At 32.0% G+C, this 18,485-nt stretch overlaps 1 protein-coding gene across 2 annotated transcripts; it reads right to left on the bottom strand.

Annotated features, from left to right (window-relative positions):
• Positions 1 to 168: 168 nt before the first annotated feature.
• Positions 169 to 17,382, bottom strand: LOC123710444 (solute carrier organic anion transporter family member 1B2-like). 2 transcript variants are annotated; one of them, XM_045662316.1, is made up of 13 exons: positions 17,222 to 17,382; positions 10,852 to 10,908; positions 10,382 to 10,543; positions 9,460 to 9,627; positions 8,469 to 8,654; positions 7,727 to 7,921; positions 7,483 to 7,604; positions 5,883 to 5,972; positions 4,947 to 5,146; positions 3,771 to 3,884; positions 2,934 to 3,061; positions 2,122 to 2,262; positions 169 to 1,860 (listed from the first exon to the last, which is right to left on the bottom strand). In XM_045662316.1, the coding sequence occupies exons 2-13, from the start codon at positions 10,880 to 10,882 to the stop codon at positions 1,661 to 1,663; spliced, it is 1,737 nt and encodes a 578-aa protein (XP_045518272.1). In that variant the 5' UTR covers positions 10,883 to 10,908; positions 17,222 to 17,382; the 3' UTR covers positions 169 to 1,660. The 2 variants fall into 2 exon arrangements, with proteins under 2 accessions (XP_045518272.1, XP_045518274.1); XM_045662318.1 differs by lacking the exon at positions 17,222 to 17,382 and adding an exon at positions 12,728 to 12,900.
• Positions 17,383 to 18,485: the final 1,103 nt, after the last annotated feature.

The following is an 18,485-nucleotide window of genomic DNA, read 5'->3' as shown; positions in this document are numbered from 1 at the left end:
AACAATTAATACAGCTTGTAGTAGTGATTAATTATCGTCATTTAATGTAAAATAAATTATTGTGATGTTATCATGTTTCTGTATATTATTTATATAATTAATAAGTTATTTTGTCTCGTAAATTAATCATAAATTCGATATAAATCTAAAGAAAATGAAACTAAAAAATATTGGCTACTATTGTCTTTGGTAACACATTTAATTGTCAGAAATATTTACTAAGCAAGAAAGACTTGCTGTAAAGCTTTAATTATAAAAAAAGAATTAGTTTATTTATAAATATAATATTGTTAACAAATTAAGTCTATACGTGTTTAACAACAATCAATCGTCCTAAACTTTATACTCAGAAAAAGTTTAGCGATTACTTTGTAATAGAGTGACATGCATAAATTTTCTAGTACAATTTAAATTCTGCATAATTTAAATTATGCAAATTCAGCTGTTATGGCCTAATAACACGTACATTTTATATTTAGTCCCCTTTAAAAAAAGTAGTTATGAAATTAAAAGTTACCGTCAATGTCAAATGTTAATTGAATTATTATTAAACATTAAACCTTAGGTAGAGAAAACTTTTATCGAGCTTTAAGGGAGACAGAAGGGAATGACATCACCTGACGCTTTGTCAGTTATCACGTACAAACTCGTTTGGTGTTAGTGGGTCACGACTGACGAAAACTGATTTTTTCTCAAGCTCCTGTCAAACAATTTCTTTATGGAATCGACAAGTAACAGATAAGAATTCTCTAATAGGAGCTTGTAATAAATATATTATAAATCGTAAGAGGGAACTATGGAATGAAAATTTTCTAAAATATATATTAGTATATTCGACTCATGGTTTATGATAGAACTTATATTAAGAATAAATTGAAGTTCCCAGTTATTATTTCAATTTATATTATATTTTATAATACTTATAATATAAAACTTAAATTATTAATATTTGTGCGTAGTCAATTTTATTTAAATTATAATTATATCACTCACGCTTATTCTACTGGCTCAGCGCCAAAGGAGCTTAAAAACTGACTTGGCCTTCAAAGTGATACGCTGCATGCTGGCTTTTAGCTAATTTCAGCTGCAGCAGGTCCTTCTACACTCTGTCGATCCAGCAGTACCTAGGCCGACTTCAGGGCATCCGAGCACTTGACTGGCTACTTCACCGCCCGATGTTGGCCCATGCCCTCAAGGTGCCCCAGCCATCGATGCCTTGTATTCGCCTATAACGTTGGGCAAGGCTATTTTTTCTATTAACTCTTATAGAAGAGTTAATGTTATAAAAGAGCAAAGTAATTTGGCAATCTTTTGGACTCCATATGACCCGTTCTCTCTCCTTGTCGGCCCCAGGACTACGCAATATCTTGACTTCCACCTCCAGTAGCTTCTGCTCTTATGGTTAGCGTCCTAGCCGTACATCAAGACTAGTCGTATAACACTATCAATATTAATATAATCTAAATAAATAAAAATGTAATTTTTGTTTTTAAATATATCTCTTCAACGGATAAACGCCAGTCAGAAATAAATTTTATACTTAACGAATAAGTTTTTAATTACAAAAAATATTTGTTCTTTAATAATTAACATTTTATGATTATGTTTAAATTGTTCACAGAATCAACGAGATTAATTGAGGTAAGTATTACGAATAACTCTATTCTATAACAGTTCTCTCTCCGTTATCTTCATTCCTATTTTCTGTTCGTCTGTTTTTTAATCTCAAATATCCTATGGCTACGAAGTTTATAACTAATGCTATAAACATGAGTCCTGCACAGGTAAATCCTATAATATACGAGAATCTCTGTTCGTAAAGTTGGCATTTGTCTCCTGTGTACCAACTGCATGTTTTCCCTGGAACAAAAGTATTGTATAGCTCTTATTCTATTAATATGCAAAATGTATATGGTGTTTAAATCATTACGGTAACGATCAGAAATTACGTAATTAATTAGGCCTAATTTGGCTTGCGTCAAATAACAGGTTTTTTGAAAATATGAATATTTTTTTAACAACAATAAGAAAATTCATATAAATGCAATTGTTATACCACTTCTCCCCTCACTCACTCACTCTCAATCCCGAAGAATTACGTTGTAAAAAAGTTATACTCACATGCAATAGACAAGAAGATATTATTGGCACAGACATAGGAAACAGCTGCAATGACAGACCACATCATTCCCATGGCGATGGACTTATCACGAGGGTCCACAGATTTGAGGATCACCATGCCTTGTGACTGGAACGCCAGCACTGAAAGCGATAGTCTTAAACTTAGTATAGTATAAAAAACTCGGCTGCGCACGGGCAACCTTGAAAAATTATGTACCAAAACCCTCCAGATGAATTATTATAGGTCTCATGAAAACCGAACCTAAAATTCAGTTACAGATGGACGTGGCATAGGAAATATAGTGTCGCTTATTTGTGGCCATCATCAAACTCTAAAACTTTTCTCTAAAACTCAATTATAATTCTCACATCGTTAAGGCAAAGAAAAACTTCTGCGTCGGCCGTTTTTTCTCCGACTTACTTTTATAAACCTCACACACATAAACTTTTTATAATATTAGTATAGTAAGTATATATAGCAATACACCTAACAACAAAGGGTTTCAGGGTGGTCATTATTTATTATACCTACTGCTTTTATTAGTTTACTTAATGATATTAAAAATACGAACATTCGTTTACTCGTTCGTTTGAGAATACAGCTATATATTCGGAAATTGGGGAAGTTGCACTGTATAAAAAAACACGAAAAACTCATACAATTTCCCACAGACAAAAAATTTTCGTAATGACTTACCAATTTTTGATACATATTTTGAAACATTAGCGACATCTAAGTATTCAGATTTATTTCTAATTTGTATATTGCGGAAATTTTATGGCTTGGTTTTTATATGCGACTTAAAACTAACCTGACAAAATCACGATTGCTGCATAGGTTGTCCTATGAAAATTATATCCACTCTGACAGTTGAAATAACTGCAAGGTGCCGGTGCCACTTGCCCTGAAGGACCTGCGCAGCTGCAGTTGGAGTATACCCTGAAAAGACATTGGTTAATTTCACTTACACTTGGTAATAAAAGTGTGGGACAGCTACAATAGTCCTAATTTAATAGATTAGATTTGACACCTCATCAAGATTCAATTATGTTATCTGGTAACGACGAATAAACAGTATATAATTTATTTTATGTAAGTTAAGCAATAGGCTTAACTTTTTCAATTCCGATTAAATACCTATTTATTGTATTAATGACAATAAGATTTTACGATTTTCTTTTAATGATATACTATTCTAAACAATAAACAATTATTAATCTTCTAAAGAGTAAACTGAGTCGTTACAATGTTACGTCATATGAAGCTAAAACTGACAGATGAGATTGAGAGATTGAGACAGACAAATGTGACCTATTACTTATTATTATTATTATATTAATTTAAAGGAATGAAGAATAAATTCGTTTACTAATGAATGAATACATTCTTTATCTAATTATAGATTAAAGATAGTTCTTTCGGCAGTCGTAACCAGATAAGCTAACGACTGAAGAAAGCGTATAACGTTTGAGCGTCTAATCTAAAATTCCAGTTATACTATACTATACCTAAAGTAGGCTTATTATTTTAGTAATTACTCTATGTTCTTAGCTCGCTTTAACTTCATGGTCTTGACTTTATCACACACATATGTCTATTTATAATATTTATATACGGTGCGTAAACCTATTTAATATAAAACACTTACATTAAATCGTCAATTGTATAGGAACCTGTGCAGCCAGCCTCACATGGTGAAAGGTAGGTCGTCATAGTGTCCACTACACATACAGGATTGTACTCATTCCACTTTGGCACGCAACTGCAATAAAGTAAACATTTATTTTAAAAAAATGACTCTTCAGATAAAAAGATATAACAATATAAAGATAATAACAATTAAGATTCATTCACAGGCTCTATGTTTGTATTTTTGTTTTTGCAACGATTTAACGACAGATGGGTTTGTCGTTAAATCGTTGCAAAAAAAAAGATGAAATCACTCGGCTTTGGTTGGTTAAGCTTGTCTTCCATACAATAATACACTCTACATAGCATAACACCCATCCTAAATAACGACATTAAAATAATAAAAGTACTTTTTAGGTGGCCGAAATTAGTTAAAACTGCGGAACTATTTGCGTTCTTTTGTCGGCATCATACGTAACGAACTTTTAAAGAAATCAGTTCTTTACAAATTGGGATTGCTTATATGTGCTTTAACACGAAGATGCCTCAATATTGCAAGATTTTAATAAAATAACTAAAAAAATACAACAATAATTACCGGTACAATAAACGACGTTAGGCGAAAATAATAGACTATACGCAATAGCGATAAAATAATAATTGATTTTTAATGTAAAACACTGGTTATCGTAAAGTTATCAAACAAAAATAAAATTTGGCCAAAACTAAAGAAAATTCTCATATAAAATTTAAATATAAAACCCGGGCTTAAGTCGTATATTTCTGCATAATATTTTTTTTGCAATCAAAGCGGTCTTGGCTTCAGCGCGCGACACTCATCCTTGAGATCGTAGGTTCGATCCCCGGCTGTGCACCAATGGATTTTCTTACTATGTACGCATTTAACATTAGCTCAAACGGTGAAGGAAAACATTGTGAGGAATCCGGCTTGCCTTAGACCCAAAATGTCGACGACGTGCGTCAGGCACACAAGGCTGGTCACCTATTCGATTAACAAATGATCATAAAACAGATACAGAAATCTGAGGTCCGGACCTAAAAATGTTGTAGCGCCATTGATTTGTTTTTTAATATTTCATTTTAGTGTTATTATCTATTTTTCATATAAAATCTCAGTGCTGCTAACACTTTTAACTTCTTTTTACAGAAGGTGGTTTTTCAGGTTCTTACTCACCCACATGACAAACTGCATTGTGGATGCGTGTATACATTGCTGTTTTCTAAGCCAGCCACGTGACCCTTTTTACATGACGGCACCATAACAATAAGTATATACATGATTGCAGCGATAAGTGTCATTTTACATATATGCTTGAGGGCCCTGGGTATTTCGTAATCAGTCCGTATTGGGGTCGAATACTTGACGCCAATGTACTGAAAAAAATTACAACTTTTTGAATGCAATTTTAGAGTTTTCTCAGCACTACTAAAAAGTCATGGTTCAACATAACATTCAGAGTCTAGTAAAAATGTATTAGGACAATATATTAAATATTTTATATTTAATTTTGTTCATAATCTATATGGTCATGACTCTCAATCTTACCCTTAAATGAATATTACAGAATCGAAGGAAACAATATGTGTGCCTCTTTTTTTAAACATTTTTATAGCAAGAAGCCCTTCTTTTCTTACCTGAAACATGTTTTGGTGTACCGGAATCGATATTTGAATGCTTCTACGAACCTTGAGGGTTTCTACGGTATTTTATTTAACCAATTTATTTCATTCAGGTGTTTCATCTTTTAATATTACATAAATTTGAATAGGTTTAATTTATCTATATTTTTTTTATTAAAATTTTGCGACATACATTATTTGTTTAATTGTCTTCCAACAAATTGCAACGACCATGGAGAGGGCAACCAGGCACCACAAAAGAGACTTAAATAATTAAAGAACTTACTTTGTTTCACAATAAAAAAAAAATTGGAAATTCGACTGAATTTTTTTTGTCTAGTTTAAAAAAAATATAATTTGGCGCCTCCACACCTTTGTTGCCCCGAACTGCCAGACCTCTTAATCCGGCATTGGCCACAAATATAACTTCCTTAGAATAATAAGAACTAAAGTACCTATAGTTTATGATATCTAAGAAAACTGTACTCACCACCACACCAAGAATCGCACATAAATATCGAAAGAACTCCACATGATGATCGATGATGCTTGCATTCGAGACGTTAATGTCAAAGCTTGTCTGAAATCGTAAAAACTATTTCATTTTTTATGCTTGCGACAGTCATAGAATTTTCACACACACTGATCAAACTTGCTTCAGTTACAGCTCTGGAGAATGCCCTTATTTGCTTGTAAATACGTGATTTATGGACTAATTTCGATAAAGTTTTTCGTATCCTATAAAATTGTGGGCAAATACAATATTTTTGTTATGGCGGCATACAGTATCGAATAAATAAGAGATCTTAGTAGTTTTCTTATTAAAAAAAAATACTGAAAATTTACATAAATTGTGGTTTGTTAAAAATTGAGTTACCTGTAATAATATTATGAACAATTTAAAAATTGTATTTTTTTAGAAAACCACGTTATTTGTGTTTGTGGGTTTGATAGGCCACATATTATGCCGAAATATGAAAATAAAAAAATGTGTGCGTGTATTAGTGTACACACGTAAGAAGTGAATCTTCTTTATGACATTACATATTTAAATTAGATATAGTTTAACAAAAGGCTTTTATTATCATAGACACAAACATACAAATAATACAATTATTTAATTTTATTATTACTATTAAGATTATTACAGAATTTCATTAATTGTAATAGAAATATTACTAGCATTGTTTTCGTTATTATATATTTTTGTTATTAATGGCTTCGAATCTTTTCAAATCAACCGTGGTAGGGACAAAAAATAGATGACGCGTAACCGAAAAATGTGACGGTTAATTTTATTCTAAAGTCAAAGTCACTTCAAAAATTCATGGGCCCATTCTTCCTTAGGGATCTCTTCTATGGAATTTTGGAATTATGTATGCTTTAACCGCATCTTCAGGGCTCGTAAAATACCTCGAATTTTTTCCTCGGGTATAAATGAAAGTCACAGGGCGCCAGGTCAGGACTATATGGCGGATGACTCGTTATCTCAATACCTGCCATAGTCAAATATTCACCAGTCCATGCGAAGGTGTTTCTGGTCGTCGGTTAAAGTATTGGGAAGGAGTCTGGTACAACCAGATGGATTCCCCATTCCCCATTCTTTCCCTATCTTCCTGACGCCTAAATATTCGTGTAATTTTTTTTTAACTTGACTCATACCAATGCCTAGGCTTGCCCGTATCTGCTGATAGGTCACTATCTTATTTTCCTTTATCATGCGTGGCACAGCACTGATGTTATCGTCACACTTAAACTAATTGTAAATAGTGGCACGAGATGGTACTTCATTAAGAAATGCTAATCGCAGCCTATCGCAGCTTTGATGTTGAATAAGTAGTAAGACGAAAATCATACTAAATCATTGACCGAAAAATTTCTCGCGTTCGGTTCATTTTCACGTGGAACAAGAGTTTTAGATTTGCCGCCAATTCACAAAAACAAATGATAAATGAAGGCAATATACTACATTAGGTTACCAAAGAGTTCTACAATGCAAATTGAAAAAAGTTTTCATTAGCAATGTTTCTAACTGGCCCGTTCTAAACATTTTCAGTGTTACCCACGTATTGTTAAAACAGTTTACCAACCTTGACAACCTCATCTTCGTTAGACCCAAATCCCCAGAAGGCAGCAGCGATTAGCGCCATGGACAGCATTTGCGACATAGCGAGAACATTACACAGCACTCGAAACAAACTCCTGAAGAAACCTGTTAACATGAAATTAATTTATGCATAGAAACTGTGATCCCAGTATTATGTTTTTTAAATATCACAGATTTTATTATAAAACGAACGACTAATTATTTTTAACACCATGTATAATAAATACCTCTGTCTTCCATTGGAGGTGCCTTCGCTTCGATTTGCTGCTCAGATGTTGGTACAAAGAAATAAATTTTTGCTATATTTAGGAGCGTTGATATTGTTATAATGAGGATCTTTAGGAGGACGGACACCTCCACAATCGTACTCAGCATCTTATAACCAAAAATAAGGGGTATCACTCGAGCTATAACAAGGAGCCCTGGAAATTAAATATACAACAATAAAACGCCAGATTATTTTTTTTCCTATTTTTTTAGCATAAAGTATTTAGAATTCATTTATTAATTTATTGTCCATTGTTGATGTATTGTACTCTTTTATCTTGTACTGTTGTACTGTAATAGTTTGTGCAATCAAATTAAACACATATAAATGTTCCTGGGTGTAAAACATTAATGAATGTATATGTCACCAGAATATAACAAAATCCGAAAGTTTATAAATTTCCTAGGAAATATAGCAAAATCCACAAGTTTATAAATTTACCACGAGAGGTCGCAAATTGATAAATTGGCGAAAATGTGGGCGTATAATAATTCAATTTATCTCTCCTGTAGAATCCTACGAAATTGATAAACTTTCGGCTTTTGTTATATTCCGATGTCATATACACGTAAATATATAAATTATGTTAATATTTGGACTGTCGTGATTGAGTAGCTGATATTTAGAAGTCCTTTTACACTTAGGTAACCAGTGCTGAAACTTTGTACCAGTTTACTGTTATTTACACAATAATTTCATACCAAAATCAACAGTAGTTCTAGTAGGATCTTGGTCATCTGCGTAAGCTATGTAATGGCTCCATGTGGCCACCCTCGCCAGAGAGAAGCATATTGCTACAAATAATGTCACGAACATCCGCACTGCTGTCCGAGCTGATAGACCAGCGAAGAGAATATTTGTGTTGACAGTTGGATTTTCGCAAAATTCTGTAAGATAAATTGATATTGATAACAGGGTAAGATAGTAAATTGGAAAGAAACTTCTGTAGAATATTTATTTTACAGTAAACATTGTGAGCATCGCTTATCAGATAGTGCTAAGTACATATACACACCAGCGCTAGGCTTCTATCCTATTATTTTTCCATCCTTAAAATAAACGCATACATGAAAATTCCTGCCGAATACCAAAATAAAAATATTATACTTGTCAAAATAATATATACATATAACATGATTATATTCACATGAAAGTTATGTTTCCAACACAGAAATATACAGTTTTTACACTTTTTTTAACCTACATAGTAGTATGAATAAAAAATTAGTAAATAGACAACTAAAGTAAATTGTAAAGTTTAGTCCCTGTGGACTCTCTAATTGACCTTGGAATCGATATTAGAAGTTACTAAGTACCGAGACAGGTCTAAAGTTTGTATTACGCTCTTTATTTGAACTTTTTTTAAAATCTACAATTTGATAATAAGAAGAAAAAATGATCCCTGTGGCAGTGTACCTTTAACATTGGCAGCATTTCCAAACTGTAATGTGCCAGCTCTGGGGACATTGATACTATCTACCAGGCGCCCATCTAACTCTTTCATAGGCGCCTATGCACTTGAAACCCACGCCCCAGTTATTGGAATTATGAAAATTATTTTAATCTTGAATATAAATTATTGTAGTTTTTAATATTTGTTTAAATTGCAATAGGTTGCAATATGTAATCATAGGTATAAATTATTAATTCGAAATAGACGTAATATTGTATTATATTGATTTCATTGATTACCTGACTCCTCAAGTTTCACGGGTGACGGGATTGCAAACCAGCAAAAAGAAGCCAAGATCAAACCAACTGACCAGCCTAGCAACATTCTCTTCCGCGTCTTATATCCACACCACGCGACGAAAGGGCCCAGTATTGCCTCGAACATTGCGACGAATGATATCAGCAAATCTAAAGATTAATGTGACATTTTTACTTTGGATAAAAAATATTGTTAAAGAGATGTTAAACATCAAACAACAATAGAAAGCTACGACCCATTTACCAACGATCTCGCCTTTACAGATTAGCCTTACCAAAGATTGACTTTGATAAGTTCTAAACTGAATTAAAATTATGCACTCCGAGAATAATCTATGCACCATGATTTACGTACGTCCTAAAGATTAAGACGCACGCCAAAGCCAAGAGTATCTTGTTTTATTTTAGTCATATGCATCACCTAAGAAGCTGTTGTTTCAATAATGAAATAGACAAAAACAACGTGTTTATTACGTACCTAATTCATGTAATTTGGATATTATTAATTACGATGGCAATAGATAAGATTTTTAGAATAGGGAATACATGTTAACAACAAAACAATAATAGTTTTAAGTTTTGGTGCAATAAATCGTCTAATATTAATTAATTAATAATTTAATTTTAATGATTGCTATAGGCCCTAACACATGTATAGTTAGTTGACCCTTTGCTTTCATAGTCATTTCAATTATTTTCAAACGCAGCACCTATATTATTATTTAATACGAGAATAATTTATATTTTGCATCAGTCCTACATAGATTACTGGCTCTAGCCGGTTCAGGGTCTCCACGTGAATTTCCAATTGGTACCTCATATCTAGAAGTCTATGAACTCTTTCTAAGAATAAATTACCTTATCCACTAAAGACATACAATATGTATCTCTTATTAATACTTACAAGGTGCATATGAAGGCAATAGACCCACTCTCAGATCTTGAATGATGATCCTATAAGCTGCTGTCTCCGCTATGGATATAGTTATTATGTTCCCAAATATAGGGTCCCGAACCTTGCTCGGGACAAACTCTGTCTTGTGCCATGATTGGACTTTTGATTTTGCTGGAAACGTAAAATGTAAGATCATTTTATGGCTCACACAATTTGACCTTTTTACATTTGCAATCTAACTGTATCGGCGTCTTATCAATTTCAATACTATTATTACTATGTATTTCAATAATTATTTTCCGTTCAAATCGTTTTAACTGAATACTCCGAAAAAGAAACCTAGACAGCCAGAGTTTGGTGAATTTTGCACAGATAACTTAAATCATAACGATTTTGTGTAAAGTAAAAAAAATATTTTCAGTCTGAGTTTGATTGATTTTATGTGCAATCCTTATTTATATAGAAAAAAATACAAGTACCTTTACTCCACACAGTATTAAAACAGCCCATTTTCCGTCAATCCAATTCAGTTTGAACTAAAACATTAGATCATTTGATTATCTTTTCACTGATTACACTTATCAGAAATGTATCGTTCTGAAGTATAAAAAAAACATTTTAACATGTGTCTATAACTTAGATAACTGTACATTACTCCTTCTCATAAAGTAATCTTCACCCGGAATAGTAAAACGTTTGAAACGTTTAAATATCTAATCAAAGCTTACAAAACATATGTCACAGAGTTAGATGTAATATCGTTAAGTATGACTCCCCTATGATGTATTACAGTATTATTTTAGTACAGGATTTTCACCGATTTGCAATATTTTTTTTACTTTTAAAAATATTGTATAAACATATCCTAATTGTTATGGGTTTTGAATACTTAACATTTTCGTCGATTTTATTCGATTTTTATAACTTATTAGCGAATCCGATAGACGTCCTATACACACGTCTTACATACAATTTTTTTCTAAATTAAAATCTGTCCAGCCATTTAGGAGTTAAGTAACGAATGTGTTTGCCCAGATATATATATATATATAAATACCAGCTGTTTATTTGCTGTATAGATAAATAACCTAGATACTGAGGTCAGCGCCATCTATCGGGCAAATTTGTGAAACTATGCATAAATGGGTCCAGCCGTTCAAAAGGTGTTCAGTGACATACACACGTACAGTAAAATTATAAGTTATTAGTACAATTTTACTATGGTTTTAAAACATTTATCAGATACATTAATTGTTTGATAGTTAATTCCATTTCCTGAATGTTTAAAAATAAATCAACAAACTCTTAAAATACTTTCAACCCGTTATACTGAATTATGATAACTCAGGTTTTAGGGCAAGGTTATGTGATTACCGATTAGATATTACCTATATAACATATTATGGATAATTGTCAAGTTATTTTGAATTATTTTATTTACGGAATTTTTCATGTAAGCTTAGCAAGTAAGATATAAATATAATAAATTAAATCAGAATTATTTATCAGCAATGACAGCCCACTTGTTTTTTTTAAATCAATATATTTATAATGTTTTATACAATAGTCTAGGCTCTGAATATGATTTTGTCCCATGCGAGACCCTTGGTCTATGGAGTCCTAGCGCTATTAGGCTTTTTAAGGAAATAGCAAAAAAGTTAATCGATATCACAGGAGACTGAAGAACTGGCAGCTACCTCGGACAAAGAATTAGTCTAGCTATTCATAGGGGGAACGCTGCTAGCATCTTCATTATATTTAAAGGTTTGTTATTGTTTTTTATTATATTAATTTATGTGTGTGTTATGTTATTTTCATTGAATATATGTTGGATTGAATTTCCATTTTTAATATTAACCTCATCATTCTTAGTTGCGTTTATAAATGGATGGAGAGTCTTATCATTTCTCAGCTATTTTAACACACTCCTTTAACTTATAACAATTGAAATTCTTTGTTGTAAAGCAATATAAGAAATATTACTTTTGATAGCATTAAAGCAAAACATTCAAACTTTATCTTAATCTATATAATATAATCGTAAATATAGTTTATAGAAAAAAAGAGACCCTAACTAAAACGATCGGAATATTTTAAGTAATAATTTAAAAATTAAAGCAAACCTTAATAACGATTAAGACACAATTATGAGCTCATTCGTATCTATAATTTTTGTTTAAATTTTGCGTTAAAACTGAATTATACTCAATAAATGTGTTAGAAAATACCACAAATAATAATACCAACAGTGAACTTTAGCAAACTTATCTCGTAAAACATCAACGAATAAACAATGCCTTTTTAATAAAATGTTTCAGTGTGAATTCAAAACGTGACAGCAAAACTTATACTTACCATAAAAGACCACAGTACTCTCAGACCACTGATAAACCAGTGCTCATAATTTACGTATCACGGTATATGTATATATTCTCATCATATCTCGTAGTTATATAGACTAGATATATCGAGATTACAGAAGCTGTGATAATTTTACGATTCTGATACAACAGCTAATGAAAAAATGGTCACGCGTGTATCTTGCAAGAAGTAAATAGAAAAGGCTAAGTCCGAAATAAATATGCCATGTTTCTTTATAATTGAATTTGTTTGAAGAGTTTTAACGTTAGTAATATTAAGTAAAAGTTACTGGCTGTAACTATACTTAGTAGTCAGTACAGTCAGTCTATACAAATGTAGCAAGTTCAGACGAAAAGTATGTTTAAAACTTTATGTAAGTAAAATTATTCGGATATAATAATATAAAGTGCCCTCAGTCAAGACGTTAAATTACATGAACTAATTAGCCTTAGTTAATATTAAATAGGATATATTGGGAATGTGTCAAATGAGAAGGAAGGAACAACATCGAGTATATACCTAGTCCATTCATAAGTTCTGTTACACATGACAATGCAATTTTTTTAAATGAAGTAATGTAGTATTAATTAAATGTATACCTACATATTTATTATACTCTCAGTAAAAAATTAAACAATATTCTATTCGAAACTTGAAAGATTCTTTCAATTCTTGAAAGGCTGGCAACGCACTTGCGAGCCTTCTGGCAATGTGAGTGTCCATGGGCGGCGGTATCGCTTCACATCAAGTGAGCCTCCTGCCCGTTTACTTGCTATTACATAATAATAATTTTAAAAAAAACTTTGGATTTTATACAGGCCTTTAATCTGTTTGGCCATGAATCTATGGATTTGCGTACTGTTACCAAGGGAAATTATGCCAGTGCTTTCTCCAAAGATTCTTAAAGAGACTCAATGTCGCCATGTCGTTTAGAGCAGGCTATGTCCTCTAAAACTGACCATCATTTGAAGTCTAAATGCTTAAGGTCTAATCTAGATGAGGGCCAGCCTGCAGTTTTTATAAAGTACGGAACGTTGGTTACAAGCCAAGCTTGAGTAGTTCGTTTCTTCGTTCTTCCTTTCTTTACCTGTGACGATGTCAAATACAGCATTTGAGTCACCGCCGTTGAACTTATCTAACATTTGACGACACCAGTCCATGCGAAGGTGTTTCTGGTCGTCGGTTAAAGTATGGGGAATTCATCTGGTACAAAGCTTTCTGACGCCTAAAAGGTCGTGTAATATTTTTTAAACTTGACTCATACCAATGCTTAGGCTTGCTCGTATCTGCTGATAGGTCACTCTCTTATCTTCCTCTATCATACGTCGCACAGCACTGATGTTATCTTCAGCAGTCGCTGTTACGGAACGTCCCTCCCGCGAATAATCATTGAGATTGCTACGTCCACGCTTAAACTCGTTAAACCAATTGTAAATAGTGGCACGAGATGGGGCTTCATTAAGAAATACTAATCGCAGCCTGTCATTGCTTTTTTGTTGAGTAAGCCCACAATGAAAGTCATAATCAATCATTGACCGAAAATTTTCTCGCGTTAGGTTCATTTTCACGTGTAACAAGAGTTTTAAATTTGACGCCAATTCACAAAAACAAATAACAAATGAATATAAATATATTCTAAAATTGAGTTCTAAAATTGAAATTCAAAAAAGTTTTCATTAGCAATGTTTCTAACAGGCCAGTTGTAAACATTTTCAGTGTTACCCACGTAATTTGATACTCATTGGCCGAAGATTTCACTCCTTTTTCACATAAATGTAGTTTGGAGACTCCTAGATAATAATCTCTGAATAAGGATGATGACCACGTTGTACCTTTCCGACCACTTAAGCAGCTTCTTTAGAACTGTGAGGGTACACTTTATCATTTTGCTTATTGTAGTGTTCTTCAATCGTGAAAAATTGTTTTATCGGTAAAGAGGATATTTCTGTGCTTTTGCGCGACAGAAGGCTTTTTGATCGATCCACTCTCTTTAATACTAAAGATTGATTTAGAGCATGTCCTGTATATCCATGATTAGCACCGTAGCTTTAGGTCTATTTTACGAATTCTGGCTTTAACGGCATAACAGCATGCAAGGCAATCCTATTTTCTTTAACACCCAATTCGATATTGTAATTTGATAACTTAAATTACAATATAGAATTTAGATGGGAATGGGGTGATAACATGAAAAAATATATTAAATGGCGCAAAATCGAAAGATTTTTTAAAAATAATATTCGTGTTCCAAATTCAAAATAATTAAGAAGTTGAAGTTGTTTTCATTTGTAACAGAACTTATGGCCAGACTTGTTATAATATATCACAAAGGGGATTTTCAGAATTAAACGGTGTCGGATTTCTAGCTAAGAAAAAATTGCATACAAAAATAGAGGAAATCATAGGTATCTCAGAGAAGATCGTTCTAAACACATTAATACCCACCGGAACAAAAGAAGAATAATGGTCATCATTAACAATGATCTACAGAATACAATAGCACAAGCTCACAAAAACGTTATTGTCATGGGGAAATTTCAACGGTAAAATAGGGACCTGTAAAGATGAGAGAAGAACTGAAGAGAAAACCATAGGAAAATTCTGTTTTGAAAGAAGTAACAACGTAAAGCTAGACACCGAGAATAGTGAAAATTCTTAAAGCAGTAAAACAGAAATTAACCAGCTTACCGATTAATTATTAGTGCTTATTTTAATTTTAATTATTATAAGTAGTAGTTCCTGCAATATATGCTATTATTATTATAAATAAATAAAAAGAAAAATAAGAAATCTTGTCTGAAGGAACCTGTACAATAGCTATATACTTCATGACGCATAAATAAAACTAGAATTTCTTTTTGATAAGAGATAGGATAAGATAACGGAAAGATATCAGAACGATTAGACATAGTTTGAAAACACACATTATTTTCAGTTCAAACTAAATCAAAAGCAAAACAATTCAATGAATAAATTATTCCTTGTTACATTGAATGGAATTATTGAACATATTTTTGTAGTTAAGTTAGGAAAGAAGGCTAATATAGAAACAATTACAGACTTTTTACTTAACTTTAATTTTCTTTGCTTATACGATGCATCCATCACATTTTTTTTTTATTTACAGGTTACTGAAATAGTTTAATAAGTTTATTTTAACTTTTATCTGTATCAATACAAAATTATGATTTTATTACATTTTTAATCTACATTTGAAAGTTTATTAATTGGTTTCAAATTTAACAATACATAAATTATATATTTCTGCTTTACATTCATTGATATATCGAGATTACATAAGCTGTAACAACAAAATATTGTCAGCTTTATCGGATGTACTCAGACTGAAGTATCTTAATCACCGAGCATGGTTTTTTATGAGTCATTTTTCGTATTGCTTATTAAGTAACTACTTAAAATATACTTCATAATCATTTTATGTATTGTTTTAGAATAGGTTCATATTGTTTGAAGTAATTTTTCTATAGCTAATGTATAAATAGTAGTTTTGCTAAACAAGGGTTTGTTTTGGGCTTTATAAGCAGTTCTCAGTAAGCCTTTACACGAAAATATACCCCACGGACATATAGGTATGTATGTATGTGTGGACTCTGTTTTCGCACTTAGACGCTCAATCGACAATGGACCTACCATTGTGCGCGGACATATAGGTAGAACATATATATGTTTAAAATTTTACTGTCTTCTTTCCGTATATAATTTTAACAAATAGCTTGGAGAAGGAAAAAACGTAATAGTTGTTTAATTTAATCTTTATAATATTAGGAGGTATCTATCTCTCCACATCTACATATTAATCTATTTATGTCAGTTACAAAACTTGTAGAGCCAAGATCCGCTCAGGGAAGTTTTCATCTAAATAAAGATGATGAAAAATGATGATGATGAAATTTGGCCAGACTCATGCCAAACTTTAGTGAGATCCTGGTCAGTGTTATCTTAGGGCTAACATTGATAGTTCGTCTAACCTAAGAATTTACTAAGTAAATGCTAAACGACAGCTCAAACAAATTCCCACATTTTTATTGACAACTCGTGAGAAAAGTAAGTCTTATTATTATTATAATTTAGGCAAAGTGCCTTTATAGCGTAGGCGAGTATTTGGACCATAGATTTGACACCGATTGTAATATTGTAAATAATTTATCTTTGACGTTATATTATGTTCTTAATTGTAAAAATTTATATGACATTTGCATACGTAATTATACATGGCTGATTGTGCGGATATTTGTAATTTGTATTATGGAAAATCGTTTAAACTAATTAAAATTTGCCCTTTGAATTTTCTTTTACCTATTCCTTTTTAATATATTTAATTAAGGCATTAGGAATCATTTATTATCCTAGATTGTGTACACTGTAATTAATGTCATAATTTTTAATTATTTTCGTCTTGAACTATTTGTAATGCGCGCTATAAGAAATGCCTGAGCACGGCACCTCAGTGTTTAAAATAAAACTTACCAATTTTTTATCCCACAAAATTATAAGTTACTAACACTACTAAGTCACCAAAATTGTTTCTTTAACTATTTGTGCAAAACAGTAACAATAATGTGAACAGAACTTATTAAAAAATATAAGTACATGCGCTCCTAACAAGGCGAACTAGAGAAATGTTCTTTTAGGATAATATACTTCAATTATAAACGAATGTAATTAGATAACAATACCTCTATCGGCATTGTATTGTAGTCGCACGTGTCCTACTTCTAGGTAGCTAACAAAATAAAGAGTTTGTTTGTTTGACCGCGCTAATGTCAAAAACTATGGGTTTGCATTCAATTATTGTTGTGTTGGATAGTCCATTTATCTAGGTAGGCACATCAAAGTGGAGTGTAATACTTTATGCAAAAAATATTGTCCTTCAAAAAGTTTTAAAGAACGCGACATACGTCTGTCTATATCTTAATTGACTTAGTTATGATAATATTTTTTTTTTCTAAAATAAGCATTATTTCGGAAGGTGCTTTTACAAAAATGATAATAAGCCTTATATCGATCGACACGGGAAAGCAAACACGTAGTAAAACAAATTGACCATTCTTTTTATACATACCAAAAAATTCTGTTAATAACAAAAATACAGCATTTTTGTTTACATCGACACTTACGACAATTCATATCCTTTAAAAACGTTAATTCTTATACTACGTAGGTACTTATTTTAGGTCCTTACATATGAAATTAGCGTTTTATATGGTAGGAACGAGATGACAAGAACTTCAAAAACAGTACAAGGTCAAACACTCATAGCCCAATCGAAAACAAGATACTTTATATGGCCACTCTGAATTGATATGTGTCTACCATTGAGAACACACGGAAAACTTACCGAACTAGAGGTAGCTCTTTTAAATAAATAGGGTTATACTAGGATTAAGCGAAATAAGAACACTATGCGAAAGCGTTAAAGATCACAAAGAGTAGAACTTCTATTATATAGGTGAAACAAAAGGAAGCTATGGAGTAGGCTTTATGGTAAAAATTGGCGAAGAGAACATCACAGGCAACTTCGGCTTTGGCCCAAGGAGCAAAAATGAATCTAGCCCTCGAAATTAATTAAGCCTTCATGAACAGTTATTTATTTATTGTATAAATGTTCTTAATATAAAGGAAGTTGGTGTGGTGGAAACACAAACTGTACACAGTTAAAGTGTTAAAAAAAGCGATGAAATGCACATGGACATCACCGAACGGATACCACAAAAATGAAATTGATTACATC

Source organism: Pieris brassicae, chromosome 5, assembly GCF_905147105.1.
Source record: "Pieris brassicae chromosome 5, ilPieBrab1.1, whole genome shotgun sequence".
Lineage (NCBI taxonomy): Eukaryota > Metazoa > Arthropoda > Insecta > Lepidoptera > Pieridae > Pieris > Pieris brassicae.
The sequence above is the reverse complement of the archived record's forward strand: the minus strand, read 5'-3'. Positions and strand labels throughout refer to the sequence as shown.